This window comes from Falco peregrinus, chromosome 3 (assembly GCF_023634155.1).
Source record: "Falco peregrinus isolate bFalPer1 chromosome 3, bFalPer1.pri, whole genome shotgun sequence".
Taxonomy (NCBI): domain Eukaryota; kingdom Metazoa; phylum Chordata; class Aves; order Falconiformes; family Falconidae; genus Falco; species Falco peregrinus.
The window spans coordinates 72,492,870-72,519,086 of NC_073723.1; the positions used below are offsets into that span (position 1 = coordinate 72,492,870).

At 40.3% G+C, this 26,217-nt stretch overlaps 2 protein-coding genes across 3 annotated transcripts in view; both read right to left on the reverse strand.

Annotated features, from left to right (window-relative positions):
• Positions 1–288: 288 nt before the first annotated feature.
• On the reverse strand, positions 289–17,916 carry CAVIN4 (caveolae associated protein 4). Its single transcript, XM_005242563.3, has 2 exons — positions 17,067–17,916; positions 289–2,743 (listed from the first exon to the last, which is right to left on the reverse strand). Exons 1-2 carry the CDS (start codon positions 17,475–17,477, stop codon positions 2,087–2,089), a joined length of 1,068 nt encoding a protein of 355 aa, XP_005242620.1. The 5' UTR covers positions 17,478–17,916; the 3' UTR covers positions 289–2,086.
• A 77-nt stretch (positions 17,917–17,993) lies between these two features.
• TMEFF1 (transmembrane protein with EGF like and two follistatin like domains 1) overlaps positions 17,994–26,217 on the reverse strand; it is a 129,965-nt gene continuing 121,741 nt past the window's right edge. For both annotated transcript variants that reach the window (XM_055800852.1, XM_055800850.1), the window contains 3 exons: positions 25,155–25,278; positions 20,935–21,093; positions 17,994–19,228 (listed from right to left, as the gene is read on the reverse strand). In XM_055800852.1, the coding sequence (XP_055656827.1) occupies positions 19,144–19,228; positions 20,935–21,093; positions 25,155–25,278 (368 nt within the window). In that variant the 3' untranslated portion in view covers positions 17,994–19,143. The remainder of the gene's footprint in view (positions 19,229–20,934; positions 21,094–25,154; positions 25,279–26,217) is intronic.

The window sequence follows — 26,217 nt, forward strand, 5'->3', positions numbered from 1 at the left end:
TGATAGAGGTTATATATGGTGCTACATGATAAGCTCCATGGAAACTGCATCACTTCCTTTTGTTGTCAAGTAAAATGAGAAAATTAAATTCTATATAAAGAAAATCTATAGGCAATTATGTTCTAGCACTTCATGTTCTGCTGCATAAAAATGCAAAGAAATAGCTTCTTTGAACTTTGACATTTTCATTTCAATAATGAAACCCTGTTTGTCACTTTAGGAAAATGTCGGATCTTGCAGAACACAATGCAGGTCATATTACAGAAGAACCAGACAAATCATGCAGTATTTCACTGAAGATAGCTACAGTTTTATATGGAACTGGAAGATGAATATACAATCACCTGGTTCCAGGAAAGACTTCCTACAACTAGTAAGGAACCAACAAATCAAAACCTTCAGTCTATCCTATAAGCATAACCTTTCTTTCTTTTTGCATCTAATTACAGTGGAGATGTACAATTTACTGTTGAAAGAAATGTCTTCCTCTCCCTGTCTCTCTCTCTTGCCCTGTCCTGCCCTTGCAGTGGAGTTGCTGCTTCCAACCTGACAACCTTAATTTGATTTGAAATGTCACTGACAGAGTATAGCATTGACCTTCCCCAACCAGTGTTCCCTAGTTGCTATTGCTAAAGCTGTTTCGCTTCAAATGTGATGTACACCAGACTAAATGAAAGAACTGGCAAGCAGAATATTTGAAGTCAAACTAATTATATTTAAATTATTAACAATTAGCTGGGAGTCCTCAAACAATGTATATAGATAACCAATATCTGAGATATTAAATACAATCATACAGCTTTTAGCAATGTTGTACAGGTTTCACACAGATAGTAATGACTAACGTTGCTTTAGGTAAGTGCTTTGAAGGCAACTCCGTTTAAAAATGAAGACAGCAATGCAGTCCTGCACCCCATGTCAGCGTGGCGGTCATGTTTACAAACATATCTGATGTCAGGGCGCTGGCTCCCAAGTGTTGCAAATAAACAGCATTCCATACTCTAGAGGGTGTCTGTCTCATAATCCCTGAGGCTGTGGCTAGTTGATAACGATGATAATAGGATACAAAGAATTGGGTTATGGATTGGCCCTGTACTTCAGCGACTTTGTAGAATATATTTTAATCGCAGTGATCATCAGAGCAAGCACGGAGAATGGAAAACAAAACGATTCCTTTGTCTGGTCAGTTATGTTCACGAGCCCTATAAGTAACAATTCTTTAAAAGATCTCAAGGAAATTTCAGTCACAGTATTCTAATTCTTTCCTTTATTTATCCAGAACCCATGCATTAATCTTATTCCTCTTTTACTGCTTCATACCTTTCTCACAATCTCATCATTCCAAAACATGAATACGATACCTCATTCTTTTTTTCTCCTGCTATTCCATATTTAATGTGTCTTCTGGGTTTTTATTTTTACTCCATAAGTGCAGCAAATGCATTGCTTATGTGCATCAAACCTTCCTCTTCCATCTCTCTGGAAATAATCTTTAGTCATTTCAGGGGCTTCTCTTTTCCACTAAGAAGAAACACAGTTACTCAAAAACCTATCATTCCTACCACATTCTGTCACACCCTGCATAAAGCAGGAGTTTCCTCCTCCTGCTGTTTCAGCGAGGGCCCTTAAATGATAAGATTTGTATAGCTAAATGGACACTTTCCACAGTTCTTCCTTTCGCTAATACGAAGTAATAGCTTTGTTACTGTTTTCTGATTACAGGAGTCAGTATAAGATAACAGAAATAATTTTTATACTATTGTACATAAAAGTAAAGAGAGTGATCAGGCTGTAAAGTGACTGCTACATCACTGAAAATTCAGATTTCCATCTCCCTTCGGCATGCAAGTTCCATTTGGGTTAACAATGGCTATCGGCATACTGCAAGACGGGGGAGCGGGGGAGCCACTTCATTCACTTTACATGGCTTGGCTTTTGTCAGGAAGACAACACTACAGACACCCACGTAAGTGACAGAACAACACCAACACGTGTTTTGTGGTATAACACAAATTCACACATTTTTCTAAAGCTGAGTTATCTCTTGTTCAGTAATGATAGAATGGTGTGTTTGCTAATGGATTCTTTACACCGATTGCTTTAAGTCCAGCAAAGGGACATCGTCACCTCCTCCTCCTTCTTTTCCTTCCTGCTTAAGAACAACTTCTGGGATTGTCACTCCTTTTTCAGTTGACTGGGAAGCACTTTTTGTTGCACTATTCTTATCTTTCTTTACCTTAGTGATCACTTCTGTATAAGAAATTTCTTCAGTGAAGGGCTCTGCTGCTGCGAGCTCTGAGGCGATGTGCACACCGGCTTCCTGGATCCCCTCCTGACCTTCAGCTCCTGTTCGTTCTTTATTTTTTTTATGGATCTTGAATGTCTCCACCGTTGGGGCAGCTTGTGAAATGGTTTTCTTGATCCTTATCCCAGATTGTTTCAGTCTCTCTCCTGACTGCCTGATCCTCTCTCTCCTCTCAGGGGTCACTATTCTAGTTCGAAGCCTGTTTACCTTCTTGCCAAAATTTTGTCTCGTCTTTTGGATATTTTCCCTTGAAAATGCCTTTTTGATATCATCTATGCGCCTCATGCCTGATTTCTTGAACTGGGTTGCTTTGCTTTCTTCGATGTAATATTCTTCATCAGAAGACAGATCATCAGGTGGGAAGAAATCATCCTCTAAAGTTTCACCTGCTGTCTTCTCTTTGATAACAGAGAGAGATGAAGGACACTCGGTTTCCTCCTGTGAATGAAAGCACAGAGTCATCTTCCAGCCAAGTGTATTTTAAAATGATGGTGACTCGAGGTTGGCTTGTAGTTAATTAATGCTAACTGAAATACAACATTGTAACAAAGTACATCGCATGTGTGTGCCATCGTGTGTGCTCTATACAGAATATAAACGGCAGAAGAAACCTTTGGCAAGTTCTGTAAAGACATTATGCCTGATTAAAGACTTCTTTTCAGTGTGGTTCTGCCTGAAACTAATGAATGCCATGGTCCTATGCATACTGGCCTCTAATGGTTTTCAGAGCAGATTTGTCTAGTTCTTTGATTTGTTGAGTTGGGGTTTTTTTGTTTGTTTGTTTTGGTTTAGGTTTTTTTGAGCTTATCTGCTTCTCTGAGTGGATCTAGATCCGTTATTAGTCAGCATTAAAAGTAGACATCCTGTACACAAGAGACTTTTGTGCTTGTGTCAGCTGTACACTCTCCAAATGAGTGCCTCAATGATACCAGTAGCTCCAGTCCATTACTGTCACCAAGACTATTGCACATTTTTGACTAATTGGAACTTAGCAACATTTCTCTTGCTGCTCAGAAGGGAATGAACCGCAACATATTAATTTACACATGCTGGCTCCACAAGGGGACAAAGTCAGCAAAGGCATAAGATGTTACTCAGTAAACCCAGTTCCATGCAATTCACTGAGGTGAACTTCACTTGTTCCATCTGGAAATATATGAATGACCCTGAGCAAGCACCTCTATCTCCTGTGGTGAGTTTGGTGGCCTGTATAAGCATGCAGTATTACATGTTTATATGATACATATGATATGTATTAGCAGCATCCTTGGAAATGGTGACTAGCCTAGATAACTTTAGCACTAGGAGCTTATGCAGCCTTTCCAAAGAAAGGCTGCTAGAACCTCAAAGACACAGATTTCCATAGTAAACAAATATGTCACCAAGAATCACCTAGTGGTTAAGGACATGCAAAAAAAAAGGAATAAAGCTTGTGGTAATGGAAAGATTTATCTGAACAGGTTGAATTTCCTAAGGGGGTTGATCTTCTGATCTGAAGACTGCTGCCTGCATGAATATTACAAATTTGTGGCTCAGTGTCAGCAAGTCACTTCTATCTAGAAGTACCAGTGTATGCAGAGTAGAAAACTTGCAACTTGTAGGAGGTGTATGAGATGGACAATGCCAGCCCCTGCTTCCCTACTAGACGTGCACGTGCACATGCTCTTCTCCCAGGAGGAGCAGCCCTTTGGGGTTCAGACAGCTATATAAAACTTCTCCAAGCTGTTTCCCATTAGTACTAACTACTTCAGCTGATTTTTGAGGCATGACTGTGTCAGCTCTACCCTTAGTATTACTATCTTAATACAGACAATAGGAGAGATATTAGAAGCAGTGAACCCATGAAGAATGCTTTGGTCACGCTTACTGAATATTTTGCTGTGAACTGATTTCAAGCCAGAAAGATGCCTGTCATTTTTCACAGTGACTCATTAGTAGCAAGTCATGTTTAATGTTATTTTACAGAGTGCTAGCAATACGTAAAATAAAATACATTAAGCTATTTGGCAGATAAAGTCCACTTAAGAGACTGTCATCATGCCTTGGCTTCATTAAAAACCCTGTAGTAAAATAGTTGTTAATGCTTAGAAAAAATAGGGACAAATTGTGTTGCACTGAGTACAGAAGAATGTTATTCAACTCATCTGTCAAAATCAGCAGGAACAAAACTACAATGCTTTGCTAATAATCATCTTCATTAACATGTGCAAATTAACATTAATTATATAAAGACTTCTATATATAAACATAATCCCTTCTTTTCTGAAAATGAACTAAAACACAGCTGGATAATAATTTCTCAAAGTTTGTAAATTACAGCCCACTCCTTCAGCTGAAATGATAATGAAAATGTTTCCAGAATGACTATTCTGAAATTTCAGTACATATAGAAATGAATACAATATAGTGAATAGAGTATGCTGTTCACATGAAGATTACTTTTTAAAGAGAGAGAAGGCAGAGAGACTATTTACTCTGCAATATTTAAGCTATATTCCTCTGTAAGAACATTTTTTTCTGTTTTTTTTTTTTTGTCAAATGTTTGCCAGATTTTTATTGTAGGTAGCTTTATAGTCTATTAGCTAAAGGAGAGAGTGCTTTAACTTTCACACATGTGTTAGAATTAAGACTTGTGAATGCAAGATGGCCTTGTAGACGAGACACAGAAACTAGAACTGCAGCTCCTGAGGAACATTTTTCATTCTGCTACAGACTGAGAATGATCTTTGCCAAATCTTGGATTTTCTCCTTTTCCTTAGTTTCTGCACACATCTTGCAAAGTCAAATGTAGCAAAGCTAAAAATTAGTGTGAGTTTCTATCTCCCCTCAAGAATTCTTGATAGAATATGTTACCAAAGTGGAAAGTGTTAGTGAAACTGGCTAGCATGTTAAGGAGGTTTCATAATAAAAATGCAGTGAATTAGGCTCAGTAGGAGAGCTTTCTCATCTGCTTCCTTTCTCTCTTCTGCCTCTCCCCATTTCTTCTTATCACAGGATATCAGTGGAGTAGAAAGAAGAGAGGAGCTTGTCCTTCCTAAAGCAGGAATGATAAGTTTTAGCATCAGGTGGGAAATAGATGGAGTCAAAGCATATAGCTACCAGCTCATTTACAGACTCACTAAAAGCAAAGACCAGCTACTGGTCTCAGTTGCACAGGACAAAGCCCTGAACTGGGTGACAGCTTCCTTGGCTTGAAAGCAGGTGGGACTGGAAATAGCAGGACTGGGCAGCCTGGTGTTAGGGGAGAGTGAGAAGGAGCTGAGCAATTCAAGATGCTACTTGCAAGTTTTAGTTAAAAATCTACTTAGGCATTTCTCTAGGAAGAACTTGTATCTGCCACCGCCACTTCATGGGAGGTAAGGGAGGATCTTTAAGCTAAATTTGTAAGTGCTCAAATAAAACGAGGACAGGAGATTATCTCACAGCAGAAGATGACACCAGTAATGCATTTTTAACCTGATTTCTTGAGGAAAGAGGAGTGCAGTCATGTGGTCTATTGGTTAATACAAAGGACATGTACTCTCCTTGCCTGGCCTACTGGCAAAACCCCAGATATTCATGTGCCAGAACCAGAAGCAAAGAAGCAAATCAGTGGAAGCTGGTCATTCCGCTTCCCTTTCATCACTCCTCTATAGATAGAGCACCTGGAGAGGGTGCGTACTACAGAGGGTGCTCACACTGGTCCAGGTATGCTTGGTGGCTATTATCTCCTGACAAGTCCACCACACAACACAATGGAAATAGACCTGAACCTTTCAAAACAAAAGTGGTTTTCTCCTTCTTCAAGAAAAAAGTCAGGAAATCAGCCGTGTAAGTGGTTGATTTGGAAGTTGTCTCGGTTTTGTACAAAAAGCGTGGCATATATGCTCAAATTATGCATCTCCCACCTTCTCATCCTAACACAGCCTCTCCACTAACATATAAATATTTGGGCATTTTCCACCAATTTGAGAATGGAGCTGAGCTCAGGCGTGAAGGAATAAGCTCTCCGCTGAGGAGCCAGCTGTGTTGTGAGTCATTCCACCTGCCCTCCCAGCTGACTGGGGAGTCTGTCCTGAGCAAACACGCCATGGCTCAGGTACCTTGCTTGAAGATCTGGACCCGGAGTTTTTGGTGGGTGGCAGGGGTGCTGGGAAGAGGGGGTTTGTATTGTGAATGGGTGTAGGAGGGGAGAAGGGAGGAAGAATTACATGGAGTGTTTTTGGAACTGGAAATATTTTGGAAAAATGCATGTGTGTGGCAGGAAACGAGGTCTGGAAGGAGAAAGGCTTCAGGTTCTGTGGTAGCAGAGGAGGAACCGAAGGCATTGGTTGAATGATAAGGGAAAACCCTGGAGACCTTTATAGTTCAGCCAGGCAGGGAAAGAAATACAGAGGCCACAAATCTGTGAAGTTAGTTAGATTCACTGCCTAAGAAACAACTTTAACAAACAAAACTTAAAGGTAACAGAACAATTGTACAATTCAGGAGTGGCTGGTGATGCCCCTGGCACAGCAAATTTGCTAAGAAAACATTTTAAACCTGAACTTCACCTTTTCCTAGGTTTTCAGCATTTAACTTCTCAAATATGCCTAGCCAAAGAAGTCTGAGTTTTTAAGGGCCTGGCTGAATACAAAATAAATGTGACTAAACCTCAGCTTTGGTGAAGAAGGCCAGCACGGCATTGATTTGGATGGATGGCTCCAGGGGCAATGAATATGGAAACCCAGATATTTCTAAGACTGGGTTCCTGAGAAAATCTGACTCCATCATTGCCATTTTCCTGCTCTGCTCCCATTTTAATTTAATTCACAATTAGAAAATTTCCGAAGCGACATAGTCTGTGTCCTTCACATACTCCTTTCGCTCTGTAAAATTTTCAATGGCCGCCAAAATTCTGGCTGCTCTGCACCCATGTGTGAGAGCACTGGCCAGTTTGCAGGCAATGCCAGTGTCTCCTAATCTCAGGGAAGGGATTACAGCAGTAGCATTTTTCTCCCATAGAAAATAACAAGGCATTTATGAAGAAGGCTAACACACCTGCTCCTTAAACGACACAAAGCGCAAGGTTCTGGCTCTTTTTAACCTCACAGACACCTTAAAAAGAGTAGGTAAATAATCTTAAATGAGGCAATGCCCCTGATCAGCCTTATGAAACTTGAGGTGGTGACACTCAGGCAATTGAAAACTGTGGGGGAGGAAAGAGACTGTCTCAAAATGTGCCTACTTGATAACCCTGCCTGCACAGTCAGGCTTTTCTCACCTCTGGTAGGGAAAGGAGGGAAATGGCAGAGCAAATTATTTAGCAATGTCTCAGCTATTTTGCTGCAGGGGTGTCCTGCCAAAGATCAGGTTGGTTCTAATAGCAACATTTGCTCTTACTGCTGAACTAAGGAGCAAAAAAGCCAAGGGGGCTGCTGGAAGAGGAATGTCATGCCTTCAGCAAGGCCAGCGAGGCTGGACAAAGGAAAAAGTGTTATTAAAAAAGGCCCCTCACAAACTTGTTAGCTAAATCTCCACTCCTTATCTTTGTAAGCACAGATGGGATTAATAACTAATAGCAATAGCAGTATTATTTTCATTAAGCAAAGGTGTATTGCTAGTTTAGAGTCCAGTGGATTCTCTAAATGAAGCAGTGATGTAGTGTCATTATACAACAATACTTAGGCTTTAAGTACATTAACACTTATGAATGATTTCAGTAATAATTTTATTATAATGACATTTAAAAATAAAAAATAATGGGATATGAGGGCATTCTAATGGATGTGGCCAGTGCAAGAGCTCTACCCCGTGTCCTTTCATGGTTTTGGTACATGTATTCTGGGTTTGTATTTCAAAGCCCAGACTGGGCTTCTAGAGTTGGCAAGGAGAAAAAAAGGTAATACATTGTCTTATGTGTAAATAGATGCTAGAAATACTATAAACCAGTTCTGCATTCTCTTTTCAAATAGCTCCAAAGTGTAACTCTGACAAGCTTTAGTAAAGACAATGTTATCTGCTCTCAACTATTATCTAATTTCAGTTAAAAATTTAGCTGAACAAAATTTTTTAAGAGACAGAAAACAGTAGCAGAGAAAATTAGATTATTTATATAAAATTATGTATATATAAAAGGTATATAAAAATATATATTGTGTGCATAAATATGTAAAATGAAGACTCAGAATGCTCCAAAAGAAACTGCTTACAGCATAAGTAGGGAGGAGAGACAGATGAAACTCCATAACTTGGAGTCATTGTGTTGCGCAGGGAAAAGGCCACAGCAAGTGATCTTTGAGCCTTGGGATGTGTGGCAGGGAAGGTGCAGGTGATGATTAACATATGCACAGATGGGACTGGTGATCACCTGACCATTCTGAAGCAGAGCACGAAGCCGCAAAATGGTCGAAAGCTACCCAGCACACGGTGCTGCTGCCGTGTCTATGACAACTGGTGATGCAAATAACTGGCAGCATATGGGCAGGAAACTGCATCGCCACAATGTTTAAAAAAAATCCTAGAAATTTGCATGTTAAATGAATGATTTGCTATTCAAACTGACAGCTGAGGTAAATCACTAAAACATCTCCTTGAAATTGCTCTCTAAATCAATATGAAACCACTGATGAATAACCAATTACAAATCATTCAGTACTTTTACTCATATTCTAACAGTTAAGAGTGAAGCTTTATAAATCTCAAGCGATCCCTTCATTTTTTTTCTACAAATATGCCATTTCAAAATATCTGCCATCAGGCCAAAAAGCTGCTCAAATGAGAGAGAAATAAGATTATTTTAAAAGGGTACCTAAGGGATTTTATCGAGTAAAGTTGATAGAAAGTAAACACTTAAGTACATAAGACTTTATAGCCAAGTTCTGTTGCTTGTATTTAGAATTATTTTTACATAATGAAAAAGCAGCCTGGCCAGAACAGCCAACCCCCCTCATTTCTCTTTTGTGAAGCCTAATACACATCCCTTTTCTGTAAATTCTGACAGAAATTAATTAATTTAACCAGGAGCATACACTGACTATAAAGAAACCTAGCTCATTCTCATTATCTGACTGCAGCAAGCTACAGACAACGAGCAAACAGTACCCAGTTACACCACATCACTTGGAGAAGCCTTTGGATCCAGGCCACCACAAGCTACATAAAAAGGACTGCTGTAGCTCCAGGGGAAAATTAAATCTTCACACTTACTTTGCTTTGCTATTGTTTTATGGAACTAGCCTGTGGAATAGCTCTGCAGGTCAGTCCACAGATCTGCAATCGAGACGGTGAAATTTCTCACTTCTAATTTATCTGTAGATACCAGCCCTTTGTCAGTGGAGGAAAATGAGCAATCACAAGATGTGATAAGACAAAAATATATGTTTGGTAATGTTTTGATTCATTCATTTGCCACAAGGTGACTGCTCTTGCAAGCTAGCTGGAACAGGGAAGTGTTCTCAAGAACAAGTGAAACCCAGCCAGCCATCAGGAGCTGCTGAACTCATCTGCCCAAGCAACCACATCTCCATATGAAGTTGCTTCTGGATGCCTTTTCAACTAGATGGAGAGAACAGGTACTTATAAAGTACAAACTGTATTCAGAAGTAGATATCTACAACAAGTCAGGTGAATCAGGCTCCATGCATTTCTCTCTGCTCGCTTGAAGGGAATCTGCAGGCCACGTGTACAAACGTCTGTGTTACTGATGTCTAATGCTTGGCAAGATGAATCCCATTCCAAACTCTGAACTTGCTGTTAGTGACTTCACGTATTTCCCACATCTGTCCCTGCGCTGTTTTGATCAACTTTATTCTTGTACTAAAACAATAATTGCAAGACTCAGCTGTCTTCAGTAGTGCTGAGAATATAAATCCCAACTGCATGTCCCCAGCCAAGTCCATTGCTGAATGTGGGCCTCAGGCATGGAAGGGTATGGCTGAAGATAGGTGCGTGCCCACGGCAGCCAGCCCCAGCTCCTGCTGACACACCGCTCCAGGCAGCCCCTAGAGCCGTGGGGGAGGGGCACGGCACCCGAGGCTCATGGTGTAGCTACTCTCTTCTGCCGGCCTGCAGGCCAGCCACCAGCAAAGCCCTGAGCAGCGGCAGCCAGTGCGAAGGTAAATTCCACCACTCCATGTTAGTAAGTGGAGAAAAATCAACGGCAGCCCTGAGAAGCTGTACCTTGTGGTACACAGCCTGTACCCTGTGGGGATCGTCACAAAGGAACAGCTCTGGGGATTCCAGTTACACCGGATCAAACGGAGTAGAGTCAAGTTTATAATCTGCTACAAACACAGTCCTGAGAAATACGCAGCCTGTTTCATTGTAGGAAGACCAAAATGGCCCAACAAGCTACTTTTTTTTTTTTTTTTTTATTTTCCCTTTCCCCTCTTCCCTGTGAATGTGTCACTAGAAATACAGATTTTCTTCAGTGGGTTGAAAGGTGTTGATTTTTTTCCTAGAAGTCACAGGCAATTTGTGACCTTCTTGGCTGCCCCCAGTAACGCAGTGCCGGCTGTGCCACCCTGCCATAGCCGGCTGCACAGCACGGGGTCGCCCGGCGCCTTCACCTAAACTTGACACTGCAAACAAAGGGCTCTTGCTACGCTCTCTGATACAGGCCTTGAGTTTCTTTCTTTTATTCTCTGTAATCTCAGCGAAGGCAATTACCTGTCCCAGCTGTAAAAATATTTGTAAAGTTTGTGCCACAAGACTCTCACAAAAGGCCTGTGTCGTTGGGCTGCTGGGGCCCATGGCTCTGCTGTCACAGGTAGTCAACCTACGCCATCTTTTTTTTTTCATTCAGTCTTTGGGCTCCACTTTAATAGCAATTGAAGTTTTCTTATCTCCCCGTGGGTTCTAGCAGAAGGCTTTGACCAGACCCTTATGTCTCCAGGACTAAGAATGCCTAGTTTCTGACCTAAGAAGACTTGTGGACAGTTCACACCCATTTCATATTTTTGCTGATTTTCTTTACTGGACTCCTCATCCATGCCCCAATGTGCATATAAACGACAGCCACAAGCTCTCTTAGACTCTTTGTCTCACTGAATTGAACCAAGCTAGGAAGACCTCCTCGTCTCCCCTCATTTACCAGGGCTTCCCATTCTTCTGATGGGCCTGGTAGCTGTTTTCCAAACCTGTTCAGTTTTAACACAACTTACTGCAACAGGGGTGATCAGAGCTGTATGTAGTAGTCCAGACAGACTCTGAAGTGTTTTGGGCAAGGGCACATTGATAGTGGGGAATTTTACCAGTGAGCTTCACTGTAAATGTTGCAACTAACGTATCCCTGACATTGCCAAGCTGTGCTACTAGTAGAATGCTGCATTGTATAGTTTAGCTGCTAAGTAGGTAATAACCGGTCCAAAACCAAGACATGAGCCAAGAGTGCTGAAACAAGGCCAGAAGAAGAGACGGTCATGAAAAAGATAAGAAGGATAAGAAAAGGAAGATGATGAAGCAGAGGAAGAAAGGATGAAGGTGTCCCAAAGAACCACCAGAGGATCCCTGACCCATTAGGCCACACATGCGTAGTAAGAGTGTAGGTATGATAAGTAGTTCTTGGAACTGTAATGATAATTAGTTCTTGGAACTAATAGTTTCTCAGAAATGTCATTAAAATGTATAGATTGGCCATATAAAGATAAACAGTGAATAAAGTTGGTATGCATGTTGGGCGGAACTTACCCTCTGTGCATCCGGTGCCAAAAATAAAGAGTGCCTGCCTTCTAAAACGCCAGACAATATTAGAGAGCTTTGTCTCTGATTTTTCAGTATCACTGGGTGTCTCTATAATTTCTGGAAATATCTTGCCTGAAGCCTTTCATACCCACATTTTTAAGAGCCACAACATCAAATAGGCTCTCAGCCATCTTGTCAGCAATCAATACACCATTTTCTGTCCTTTCCAAACCACAGGGCCTCAGAAAACAAACTACCAACAAGGGCTTCTGCTAAAAGTACAGGAATTTACACTATGTACACTTAGCATTATTACACCTCTAAAGATAATTTGCTTTCTTGTCAATATTTCTTTCTCTGGGCTGACAGCTCCTCATTTTGAGCATATTTTATTAGCATCCACACCTTTTCTGTGCCAGGATCTTTAATAAAGGTATTACACAGTTGACAAAGACGGTCTTAGAAGCAAGCACTTTTAGAAACTCATTCAGAAATCTCACTTCCCATTTCAACACAATCCACTGTCATCTGTTGTTTTTCCAGATTACCTGTTATGAGGTAAAATATCAGGTACATATATATGAGAAAGGATAAGACCTCTCATGTTTCCGCAAAACAGAAAAAAATATCAAATATGAATTACCTAGCACAATCTGCTCTTGGTGAGCTATGTAACTCCATGGTACTAATAATTCTGTTCTGCAGAACCCCTTCTGAGCCTGCCATTATTATGCCCAAATGGTGTCAGATGAATGGCAATAGCTCAGACAATTTCCTTTGTCTTTTTCTAAACAGCAGTGTTACATTTGCTGCCTCATGCCATGCTTACTATCACAGGTTTTTCTCAGAATAGCTGCAATTAAAACTCCATGCTGATGGATGGTGGGTTGGTGGCCCTGGTCTTTCAGTGTCCTCATCTCCTAAGGTTGTGACACCGTGACTTTAACTCCCACTTTGGATGGAAATGCTTCCACTTCGTATTTACAGGTTATTGTCCCCATCTCAATCTCACCATTTTTACTGTCCAAGTCGTTATGCTGCAGAAGGACAGTGGCTAGGAAAACCACTTATATTTTAAATTATTTATGCATAATATGAGCAGCATACACAAGGCTACTTCTGCTAGTCTCTCCCCATATGTGCGGTGGAGCAATTGCAGGGCAAACAAATTGGTTGTAACATCACTGTGTATGCCAGCCAAGCCATAACCTTACTTGGTTTCTTACATGTCCTCTGTGACTGTCCACTAATTTTAAATGTCAGACAGCTGTGAGTGAAACAAATGCATGCATCCCTTCATAGGAAGTTGTTACACATTTATGATGCTGTCCTGGTTTTGGCTGGGATAGAGCTAATTTTCTTCCTAGTAGTTGGTACAGTGCTGTGTTTTGGATTTAGTATGAGAACAACGTTGATAACGCACCGATGTTTTAGTTGCTGCTAAGTAGTGTTTACCTTTAGTCAAGGACTTTTCAGTTTCCCGTGCTCTGCCAGTGAGGAGGTGTACAAGAAGCCAGAAGAGAACAGAGCCAGGACAGGTGACCCCAGCTGGAAAAAGGGATGTTCCATACCACAGACCATCATACTCAGTAGATAAACTGGGGGGGCAGTGGGCTGGGGGCAACTGATCACTGCTTGGGGACTGGCTGGGCATCCGTCAGTGGGTGGTGTGCAATTGTATTGTGCATCACTTGGATTTTTTTCCTTTTTGGATTTTATTCCTCTCTCTCCCTCTCTTCATTACAATTATTATTGTTATTGTTGTTATTTTATTTTTACTTTATTTCAACTATTAAACTGTTCTTATCTCAACCCACAGGTTTTACCCTTTTCCAGTTCTCCTCCACAACCCACTGGTGAGTGGGGGGACTAAGTAAGTGGCTGCATGGTACTTAGCTGGGGTTAAACTATGACAGGTGCTTCGTAAAGTAATAGAAATATTAATATAATATTAGTATATTATATATATAGTAATAGAAATAGTAATAGAAAAGAGCCCAGTAACTGTAACATGGACTTTCTGGTGCCTGTGTGCTCCCATTCTGCAAAACATGTAGAAACGTAAAAGAAACAAGTTATTTCAGGATTAAAAAAAAAAAAGAAGAAAAAGAAAAATCCCCTTTAATTTCTGAGTAGTTTAGTCAGAATGAGTTACATTGCTAGATACTGTTTGGTTGCAGGGAAACGGTAGCTCTCACAGCTGGTTATTCAGACTAACCTGCACAGAAGTGAACCGCGACCTGTACGACCTGTAATGTCCTTTGCTTTCCCCACTAAAGCCTCAGAGCACATAGTGCTCCAGGGTCAAAGACCTCACTAGAAAGTCTGAGGTAACCTCGCGTTTTTAATCATGCAATCAGCCTGGGGAGGAGGGATGCTTGCTACCAAATTTCTCCTCAACTGCATGGTCTTTAAAAAACGAATGCTCTCAATTTCCCTAATCATTATGCTCAAGGATGATCACTTTGTCTCTTTTTAATGCAAGGATATTGCCAACTCTTTTCATCATTGCTGACATCTCCTCCAGCCAAGGATCCTTTCAACCTGCCTGCTCCTTCTATCAATGATAAGATCAAGGCTATCCACTTGAAAGAAAATCTTTAGGATTTAATTGGTGTTTCCCTTTTCCTCCTATGTCGATATTCTGGCAAAAGTTAAAAGTAAAACCCATGTGTGCCTACCCACATAGGCATTCAACGTCGGCCATACACAGGTCATTGGCTCCATCACAATGTCCCAAATGCTTCATCAGAAAAAAATCTCAGTACAGATGAGCTGTCACTCACAACAACCAAGTAAACAACTTGGTTATACCCATTTGTAAAATATAGTGGAGGGAGTATGCTGATTCTGTAGCTATTAACAGACTCCCACTCACTGTAGCCAAGCTTCAGTCATTCAGGTCTAGGCATTCCAGCAGTATGCCTACAGTGATGTAAATCAACAGTGTAAAAATCACTGCACTTGTGTGAAGAGACTCACAAATGTACCTGTTCCTTAAAGCTTCAGTGCAATCTTGACTATTTTGTGTGTTCCAGATTTTATGGAGCAATGCAGTTATCCTCCCCAAGAAAAGTGTTAAATGTCAGATCCTAGAGGGATCAGCATATCTGCTCCTCCTCCATGCAAGAGGGAAAATGTTCTTCAATCTACCTTACAAAAGGGATGGAAATCAGAGAGGGAGTCATTCACGTTTGCACTGGCAGTTCTCAACTACTGCAGGAAGGGGAAGCTAGAAAGAGAGCAACCAAAAATGGTATTGCCCTTGCTGAAAAGTACCACCTAAGACTTAAACCTGCAGAATGGGGTGCAGGTCATTCTTGTCCAGCAAAACCAGCAGAGGTTTCAGAAACTCCTACTGAAGGTGAGTCTTAGAGAAAGTACACATCATGAGAGCCACCTTTTGTGTGATATATCTGAAAATATCAGCACCTGTTTTTTATAGCTGTGTATAAATCCATTTTCACCATATTTTACTACATTTTAAAATAAGCAACAACTCATGTCTTGCTAGGAGAAAAATTTACTTTATGTAGTGAATACTGTTTTAAGAACAATTATTTTCAAAGCATTGATCCTGCTGCAATCATTATGGTAAAGGCCCATCAATGAAATGGCATTAGGCCATTAACCAGGGAAGTCAGAGATATTTATTACCTTTAGCTGGGAAATGATTTGCAGGGAAAAAGTGAAAGTGCCTGTTTTCTGTTCCGTAACGATGGTACAGCTTGCAATAATTTTAATAGGTCAAATTGTGTCTGCTTTCTCCTGAGCATCCATAGTAAGTCATTCTGTCAGAAAATCTGGGAGGCAAAAATTGGTACTATTGCATGTGGTACTAACATTACACTAAAGAGGTAATGTTTCCTACCTTCAGCTTTTACTCTCTTTTTTTTTTTTTTAAAGCTATTTTTTTTTCCCAGGAGTAGAAAACGAAGTAGTTAAGAAAGCTAGATTGTGCAGAAGAATTTGTCAGCTGTATAAGGTTGTGAATATATGCAGTGAAACACACAGCTCCATTCATTGCAAGTAATGTTATTTATGTACAAACAGATGTAAGACCAGGGGATAAGGGGCTGGGTGACGGTAGTGCGTTGTGTTACTCATGAGGGCTGATATTTTCAATGTCTAATGGTGAATGTGACTCATTTGAAAGAAGCTTTGGGAACTCCCTAGTATGAAGGAGCAACTATGCTTCTGGCAAATGATTAAGCACTCTTACTTTCTATTCACTTGGGGAGCTGGGAAGTTTCAGCAAATGCAGGAGCAGGCCAATAAACAAATGGGTTTCACAGCACTTGCTAACACTGACAGACCCCATGAACTGCCTGCAGTGTCTATTCATATGGATGCAAGTGAGACCACACCGTTTCATGAAACTTCTTTCCAAACACAATTATTACTTACATATATACACACATATATATATATATATAAGAACAATGAGCATCCTGCAATGAGGTCAATGAAAGAAAATGTATTCTTGCTTGCCCAATACGACTGGAAGAACAGTGATGGGTTAAACCATTTCCAAAGTAGAGCATGCAAAGGACTATGTGCTGTCATGAAGGCTTTGTGGGTCTGAGTTTTAGTTTGTGCATATACTGCTATAGACTGAGACAATGAAAAAACCCCCGATTTATCAGCACTACGAAAGCCTAGGCAATGCTGCAAGTTAAACAAACCATATGTTTTGAAATTAGCATTAGAAGAAAGTCTGTGTTCCAGGGAGCCTGAAAAAACTTTTGTTATTTGAACTTCTACCTAATATGGTGAAAAAAATAACAGGGATGAATCTCAGGCATGGTTTGTATGACAAGACTTGCAGGGCCTGCCTCATATTACCTTTTGGAAAGGCAACAAATAGTCCTTGCTGATCTGCAGTTAATCTTACATGACTGGCTCAGAAACCTACCAGCACTAATAATAGACTGTGTGTGCTGCCGTCAGGAGGTTCATGCTGAAAAGCACTGAGGAGCACAACTCAATGTTAAAGAAAGCATAAAATACCTCTAATGTTGGACAGACTGTGTCCTTTGGTTCATTAACCAATGCCTACCAGCAGCCACCAAGGAGGTGACACAAGGACAGTGCTACAAGAAATTAGGTTTGAGGTTACCTGATAGATTACAACCCGGAATTTGTTTTTTCTCAGCATCTCCTCTTGTTTCGCTTCCACCTTCCTCACGCTGGCGCTCTGCCTCTCCACTCGTGCCCGCACCTCCTTCACGGTGGAGCTGACTTTGCGGGTTTTCTCCAGCAACTTGTTCACTGTGTAGCCTGTATTGCCATGAGCCTGGGCGAGCTTTAAAATGTCAATCTGTATAGTCTTGATGGTGTTTTCCATTTCCCTGTGCCTCTCCTCTATCCTTTTCTGGCTTGCCTGCACACTGTCCACAATGTTGGCCACTTTGTCCAGGACTGTCACAATCGTGTAAGCTGCATCTTGCTCTTCTTCCTCCTCAGTGACACCGGAGAGACGATTTTGGTGGGTTTTGTCAGCCTCCAAGGTGATTTCACGGCGATCCATTTTGCCTGCCTTCGGCCAGGTTGGTGGGAGGCGAAGTTTCAGTGATCCTGCCAGAACGATTCTGGCGCTGCTGCAGGGACCGAGGGTGACAGCTGGCTCCGGCGATGCTCAAAGTAGGGTGTGAAACACCACTCCTGGAGCTTAGTCAAATACTTCTGACTATAAAATATCCACACATGTTTGTTTGGATACTTTCAGCAACATGAAACCCCTAAAATTAGGAAGCAATATCTGGAAAGGAACATACGTTTAAAGGGTCACGCTTCTGTACTGATGAAGTTATTAGTGTTAATCCAAGAAAGTTAAGTAACTTACTAATTAGGCAGGAAAGCAAACTTGCATATTTTTAATGATCTACTTTCATTTTTGTGTTACTGGAGTGCTTTCCTCCAAGGGAATTCAAAGAGCGGTCAGGAAAATTAACACGGTTGTTTTTTCCAGCAAAACAACTTCAGATCTTCAGCTTGCTGCATTTACCACATGGGCTAACAAATAAACACACTAAACCAGAGGCAATATAGTGAAAACGTTGTATTGTGACATGCTTTTCCAGTTCAAAATGTTGAAAGCATTTTTTTTTTATTGAACAAATTATTAAATCCTACATGCAAAATTCTGAAATTCTAAACTACATGTTAAAACAGCTGAACACATCCTATTCACACTTTATCTTGGGATCTTTCAAACGACAACTAACAGTCTATTAATATAACTATGACCAGCAGACTAATTTGGATGGACTTCTTTAGCTCTTGAAAATACTCTATACAAGAGCACTAGTAATTCATTCACTTTTATTTTTTTTTATTTTAATCACAAACACTATACAATCCATATTGTAGGTGTTAAAACATGTATTTTCTTTAAAAAAGTTTAAGAAGTATTAAAACAGATTTAACAGTGATAAAGTAGGCTTTATTCCAATCATTTTTTGTGTTCAATTATTCAACACCAATTTTTACAATACCTAAATCTACTAAGACCTACTTCTTTTGGACCTGTGCCATCTGCTCTACCAGGTAACTTCCCAAATTATGAAATTTATAATTTTCCTTTTTAAAAATAAATTGTTGGAATTATTTATGAAGATGGCAGTGCTTAGACCCAGCCCACAAGTTTTATAAATATGTTACAACTACACACAGCACACAGCTTCACAGTTCATGCGATAGGCAGTGTCTAAAAAATCAGTTACTAACTTCCAAAAACATTTAAATATCTACGGTATTTAAACACAGTGTTTTCTAGTTTCTCATAAGAAAAGTAAGCTGTAAACATTTTTACCTTTAGTTCATGCCTTGTTTGCTAGGTAATGTGGATTTTTTGTTGTATTTTTGTTTGTTTATGTTTTTTTTTTTAAATCTACAACCATTGGTGGAATAAATCTGTGTTCCCAAAAATATTACATTCCATGGATAAAGCACAAGTCTATTATATAACCATGTGATACAGATACAGAAAATGAACTACTGTATTCAAAAACAAAAAGTAAAGGTACTAAAACAGTTCAGAGCTGTTAGAGCTGATGCTTTCAGAATACAGACCAACATTGTTACACTAAAAATGTTCAAAAATAAGGCCTCTGAAATAAATATTTCCATTCTTTAAAAAAAGATATAATAAAAATGTACATCACATGGTCAATGTAGGTATAAAAATCACTAAGTTAAACCATTCTGGATGATGTATCTGAAGTAAAATGGCCTAGGTTTTGCTTCTGCCGACGTCCTCTATTGTTTTTGGGGCATTTTCTGTTTAAAAAAGAGAAAGAAAAAGGGCTAATTTTATATATGCCACATAAAATTAAGCCTAGCAATAACACATTGACTTAACTTTCTGTACTTAACAATAGCAAGGAGTCTATAAGCTGTGCTGACTAGGGGGAGATTCTGCTGTCTGGTACTGGACTGTCATCTGGGGATGTCCATGGAAGCCCAGATCTCTCAGAAGGGAGTTCTGCTTGAACTTGAGACCAAAACCAGCAAGGTGCTATATCCTTCGGCCTTGATCCAGCAAAACACATACCATGGTGAATAATTGCATTGACTTGACTTTATACATATTTCATACTTAAAATCCTATGGATTACCATCCACTGGATCAGTCAGCTTTTTGAAGTGCTGGACCTGCAGGTGCCATGCTCCTTGTGGCAGCCCCTGAGACAGAGCCCACCCAGGACTCTCTGTGGGGTAACTCAGGTGATCCCTTTCTTGGGGATATGGACACAGAACTAAGAAAGGATTCACAAAAGCCAGAAATTCTGAATGGGACAGAATTTAGCCCATCAGACAGCAGGCAATCCACGATGGAGCAGTCCTGCTGGGATGTGGCGAGACAGACCGTCCCTGAGAGACTGTGAGCTGGGGAACAGTCACAGGGAGGCTGAAAGAGGAGGGCTGCTGAGCCACGGCCTTCCACACCACTCCTTTGGCCAGCAGATTGTTGATTAAAAAAGGAATGACATCAATTGCATGAGCCAGGTAAGCTTTTATATGTGCAGGAGGCATTAAATATGTGTATTTGTACCTGCTATGTTGAACCTTACAAGGGAGATAGGAAGGAGGTCTGTATTGTTTGCTCATAGGGGCATCACTCTACATCGCTGAGTTTGGGAAGCCATGCACTAACGCAGCAGCAGAAATTTTGTGTAACTGGAGCTGAAAAAGTCAAGGACCAGTGGAGGAGGAAAAGGTGAAGTGTGGCTTGGATGCCCAAATGTAGGATTTAAATGTTTCATGTACCTATAATGTAATTAAGTCATCCTTATTCTATCCCAGACCCCTCAGTCCTCACTGGGTTCAAGTCCTTGATGAGCAAACTGAAACCATTGCCATCAAAAACAATCCATGGCTCTCATCTCAGTTTTCATACAGGGTGAGACTCTGACACAACTCAGAAACTTGAACTGTGTGCTCATGCATCTTTACAATTCATAAAACAGGTTCCCATGGAGAGTGCCTAATAATAGGGCTGGTTGCACATTGATTTTCATAAAACATCTATGGTGGGAGGGATACTTCTTTCTCTGTGTAACACCACTTGCAGTGGTGCTGAAGAGAATAGCGTCTTGTCAACCTCTCTGGTTTCACTGGGTAAGAGGGGGGAATCATAGCTTCCATAGGTTATCAGCAATGCTTGAATACCTCTAGTGAAGGTCTAACACAGTAGCTGACCTTCGGGATATATTCCAAGGCTGACCTGTTCTGCTGGGTATTTGGTCTGGGGATTCAGAGTGGTTATGGGTGGTTTGTGAATTAAAGAAATGTATGTTTTCTGACAAAAAGAAAATCGTGGTAGGATGTTACATAATCCTCCCACTTCAGTCATTAGGTATTTTTTATGCGAGTATTTTAAGATATATGTTAGAGCGCATAACATTTTGGAGGTCAGATATTTAAATACAAAAAAAAAGTATCCATACAATGTGTAATTTTTCACTGTTTTTGTCTTTACCTACCTTGTTATGCACATGACAATTGCAACTATAATGGCAATCTGTACAGCTCCAATTATTGCTGCAATAAGGACATGCGTAAGTTTTTGTCTACTTGGGACAACATAAAGAATACTAAAGTCTGTCTTTTCACAGTGCTGCCCAGTATATCCTGATTCACACCTGAAAAAGAAAAGAAATATTTCATGGAATCTGTAATTTGACAACAGCCCACTCATTTTGCAGATGAAAGGAGCCCAAGGTGACTCCAGCTGAGAAAGGGCTGGTGAGAAGGCAAAGATGTGGTAGCACTTGGGTTGGGGAATGGTTTGGATTTCTGTGACAAGAGAAGAGACAGAGCAGATATTCTCTGCTGTCTTGGATGAGGTTACTAATGGCCATCTGAAAACACACCAGTGTGGTAAAGGCCCTGACTTGGCAAAAGAATTTTGTGGGTCGTTATTAAATCGGGGCGATACTTAGGAAGAATAAAGCAACTAGGTGAAACAGGTAGACACACAGAAGCATGCTCATGAAGCAAAGTGAGCATGCTCTTTCAGCTGCAATGTCAATATGGGGAAGAAGTGACAAAGAGGAAGAGAAACCTTGACAAATGGGGGAAAAGGAAGAATTCCTTTTCAAACTGCAGCCTACAGAAGTGAAATCTTGCTTAACCTATTGGACAAGACCAGCATCAAACCCCTTCCTGCCTTGTCACCAAACTAAAACTTGTCAGAGGTCAAGTTAGAAAACCCAACAGCCCACAACTGTTCAAGTGAGAGTTCATGGAAGAATCCATACAAATTGGCCAGGGATGGGGGAGAAATGGCTGGAGACAGAAGAGAAATGGCTGCTTTAAATGGTACCTTCCCTGAGTAAAGCAGCAATTGGCTTAATAAGAACCTCAGCAGAGGCTGCTCCTGATCAGCGATGTGTTCAGGGAACGTGAGATGTACCAGTGGTGAAGGTGGCAGTGGAAACACACCCTGGAGCAATTCATGTTGCATGGTGAGAGACGCTGAAGCACAACAAGGAAAGGCAAGTGCCACTCAAGACACCGAGCTAAAGTCTACAGACTCAAAGGCCACCACTTGCATCCCTGAGCAAGTTCCTTGTACAGTTATCCTTTAAAACCAACTGATGTGAATACATCATTAAGGGCAAACGAATCAAACAATTGGCCTCCAGCTTTGTAGTAGAAAGCTGGAGAAGAAATACTCACATGCAGACAAACAATCCTTTTGTAAATTGGATCAGATAAGCCCGAGTGCAACACAAAATCGGTCTCATCCATCCAAAAGCTTTGTGCTAGGGTAGGAATTAATTCTGCTTGGAGGAACGAAATAATTACTCCACAGACCTTCCCACAACTGCTAATGCAAATCCTAATCTGCCTTTGCATGCAGAGATTACTGCTGGGGTTTACATGTTCATAATCTTGTGACTCTACTTTCTCCAGCCATGAGCTGCTATGTAAGGAGTTTTGGTTCAGGCATGAGACAAGTTCCAGTAAGAGTGCAGTCATTAAAGAAAAGCCCCCATGTACTGTAAGTAAGCTTGGTAGTGGCTAGGAAGGGAATCAAAAGAAACATGTATTAACGTACAAGAAGGAAGAGGATGGGGCACACGTTGGTAATAATGCCAAAAGAAACAGTAAGGAAGAGGACTCCTTGCTAGCGGACTGAATTCTTATTGTTACTTTGCTTTTGTTCTCATTAAAGAAGGTAAAAGACAAAGTGTGCTCAGTGTGTAAATTGCTTTAAAGCAGAGGAGGCAAAACAAAGCAGAGGAGGCACAAGCAATTCAAAGATGTTTTCTCCGAAACACTGAAGCAACAGGAAATTAGTGAGAAATATTGAATAGAGATTCAGGAGTATTGAATTCCTGCAAAGAAGAATTGTTTGTGTTAAGAACTATATTGGTGGTGGGATGAAGTACTAGGCACTAGCTTAAGCTACCATAAACTAGTAGAAAAGATTTTAAAGCATTCTGCTACATTAATATATAGTGAGACAATACAGCATTAATATAATAGCAAGATAAATAGAGGTCAGTATGGATTTATCAAAATATGTTGATCAGTCAGTTAATTGAGTTAGTTTAAAGAAGTTGCAAGCCCTTTGCAAAGGATTGAAGTGTGCCTCCTTGATGCAGCCTGCCATAAGGACAAGGCAAAACTGCACTGCACAAGGAGGGCAACAGGGGATAGACCAGATCCCAGCTGTGCAAAGGCTGCTAAACTAAGTATTACACATTTGATTATGACAAAACCTTCCTCCCACCTGCCTGCTGTCAGTCCTGGAGGATTGCTGTACAATGAGCAAGGAGATTCGTTGCCCCCAGTGAGAGCAAAAGTCAGAATTTGCTCTGCGCAGGTATTTCCTGCAGTTTTGTAGGTCTTCTGATACCTCACATATATCACTACCAGGAAAGGAGAAAGAAATGAAACAATGTATATGCTAGATGTGTGTGAGAATGCAAAGCATTTGAAATTAACAGTTTGCCCCTAGCATTCATAATTATATTTTCCTTGCCAGAGAAAGAGAGATTTTTTTTCTTTGGTACATGATTACTATGGCAGATTGCTGTCTGATATAAATAATTCATTTCCTTAATAACTCTGCTCCAGTAGGAAACACACATAAAGTATGAGACCATCAGTATTTAAATAGGCAAGAAACCCCCCAAGGAGACCTTATACCTAGGATTAAGAACTGGCAGTCAGAAATTCTTGACCGGAACCATGTGAAGTTTGTTGTGCTAGGTCCAGTGCTGTGCTACTGCTCAGGCTGTTTAAATAAATAATTGAAAGTAGCAATAGTAAATGTATACAATAGAATTTAAAGGGACAGTACACTAATTACAATCATCAAAACATTGCCTATCAGTAATTATTAGAGTAATAATAAATATTTTAACGATGGAATAATAATAGAATCATAAATGAATAAATGTATATATGATTAGTGCCTTCCAGAAAAAAATTCCGAGAAATTAAAAAAATCCATCAGAAATAGTGTTAAACACAGCTCTAGATCAAAAGAATACTGTAATCAAACAGTGCTGCCTAATGCCTGTCAAAATGATGGTGGGAATGCATCCAGTTTGTCAAGAGAAGCAAAGCAATGTGGAGCTCTCTTGGTTCTGGCCAAAGAAAAGAGAAAAACAAGTAAGTCCTACTCAAAACGTGAAAATAAACAAGAAAGGGTCTCAGATGGGAAGAGGAATAGTATAAGCTTTCAAATGCTTTAGTTGACAACCATACTGGCTCTGACTTTCGGGATTCCTGCACTCTGATCAGTCTGGAAACCCTTAAATCTTGGCTGTGCAAAACCCGCTAAATATCCTCAATCAATAAAGATCAAGGGAGAAAATGCAATAGTATCTAATGGATTTACAGCTGAAGTTTCCAAAGGAAAGGAAAGCAAAGAGTTATAGTATCTTCAGCCACATTAATCTGAAAGTACAAACTTGCAAGTTAAAAGTTCAGGAGTGAAACCTCCTAATAAGTAGGGACTACATGTGATTAAGAAGAAGTGGTCCTTTTCTATAAACGACTCTTTTGATTAATTTTATTTTTTGAGAAAAAAAAAAAAGATGCAGAATTTATTTGGTGAAATGTAAAGAAAAAAATATCTAGGAGCTAAGGAAATAAATTGGACCATTCATATATCCTGGGGAACACTGAATGGCTTAGTATTGAGCATACTGAACTGCTGGATTATACTGTAGACAAAAGGTGTGGTTTAAAGAATATTTTGCAATTTTATACTCTCTAGATGAAGCCTATTATTATGAAAAAGGTCAATAAATGTTAAAATTAAGATATTTATTATTTTTTTATTATTATTAAGAACAGACTGAGAGGTCAATGGGAAAAGCAGAGTCATACAGAGAAGCCATGCAAGGCAAAGGCATTTTTTTGGGTTGGTTTTTTTTGGTTTTTTTGTTTGTTTGTTTGTTTTTTCTCCAGCTAGGATTCAGCAGCTGAAAATAAGACGACAATACTGAGGCAGCACTCAGAGGGATTCAGCTTCTGAACTACCTGGCTGATGGAGCCTCTCCTTTGAGCTCTGTCTCCCACACAACTGGAGCAGCTGGGTGCTGCCCACAGCATAGGGATACAGCTCCTGTGCCACTGCTTAGATAATTGCAAACTGATACATGCTGTAATTATGGCTAGAGAGCATTTTTACTAAGCTTTACAGCAATTTCAAGCACATTTTGGAGGCATGCAGACTTACCGGCAGGAAGCCTTCTGAGTGGAATAAATGAATTCACATTTTCCATGTATACAGTAGCCATTGAAGCTTTCTGAACAAGGTATGTGGTTTCCAATGTAAATGTCTTCTCTTTGATCACTGGCGTCTTGAAAAGAAATGTACATATGCAATTATAAATGACTATATAATATTAATAAAAAAACCTCAACCAATAATAGCATATCCTTAAAAACTTGTAGTGAATGAAGGAATACAGAATAATAAAGCAAAGGCTTAAGAGTGAAGTTTCAGAGGCACCTACAGAGATTTGCCAGAATGTATTGCACTGAAAAATGATCCTCAGAGACATCAAATTTGCTTCTTATGTCAGGTTTCTCAAAGGGAGAAAAGTATTCATGACAGAAACCAGCCAATGCAGGAAGATCAGCAGAGGCTTTGTCAATGGTATTGGGGCAAACAGCAAATACATAGGTACAAAGAACTCTCTCCCATGTCTAAACAGAAGAAAAAACCCTGAAGGTTAGAAGCTGAACTACATTTTGTGATTACTGGGTAGAAAACAAGTCAATAAAGCCCAGATCTGACTGGTATCACCGGTCGTTATAACTGAAATCAAATACACTACAATAGTCGTCTTCCTCAGAGAAACACTTTCATAGAGGGGGAACTTCAAAATCTTGAAATAAGCTTAAATACTCACTTCTTTGGGAAATGTACTGGTTTTGGCTGGGGTGGAGTTAACTTTCTTCACAGCAGCCTGTATGGTGCTGTGTTTTAGATTTCTAGCTGAAACAGTGCTAATAACACAACAGTGGTTTAGCTGTTGCTGAAGGGTGCCTGCACAGCATCAAGGCTTTCTCTGCTTCTCACTCTGTTTCTCCCCTCAGCGAGCAGGCTGGGGATGGGCAAGAGCTTGGGAGGAGACACAGCCAGGACAGCTGACCCCAACCGACCTGAAGGGTATCCCCTCCTGTATGACATCATGCTCAGCAACAAAAGACAGTGTTTTGGTCTTTCCAAGGTGGCAGGTGGCAGTTGCTCAGAGACTGGCTTGGTACTGGGCTGCTGGTGGGATGCAGTGATG

Bases quoted from the DNA above. Each gene is read 5' to 3' on its own strand.
- CAVIN4 (XM_005242563.3), bottom strand. From the start codon at position 17,477: ATGGATCGCCGTGAAATCACCTTGGAGGCTGACAAAACCCACCAAAAT. The intron at 2,744-17,066 runs GTAACCTCAAAC...TTTCATTCACAG, and splicing joins TCCGGGTTGTAATCTATCAG to GAGGAAACCGAGTGTCCTTC.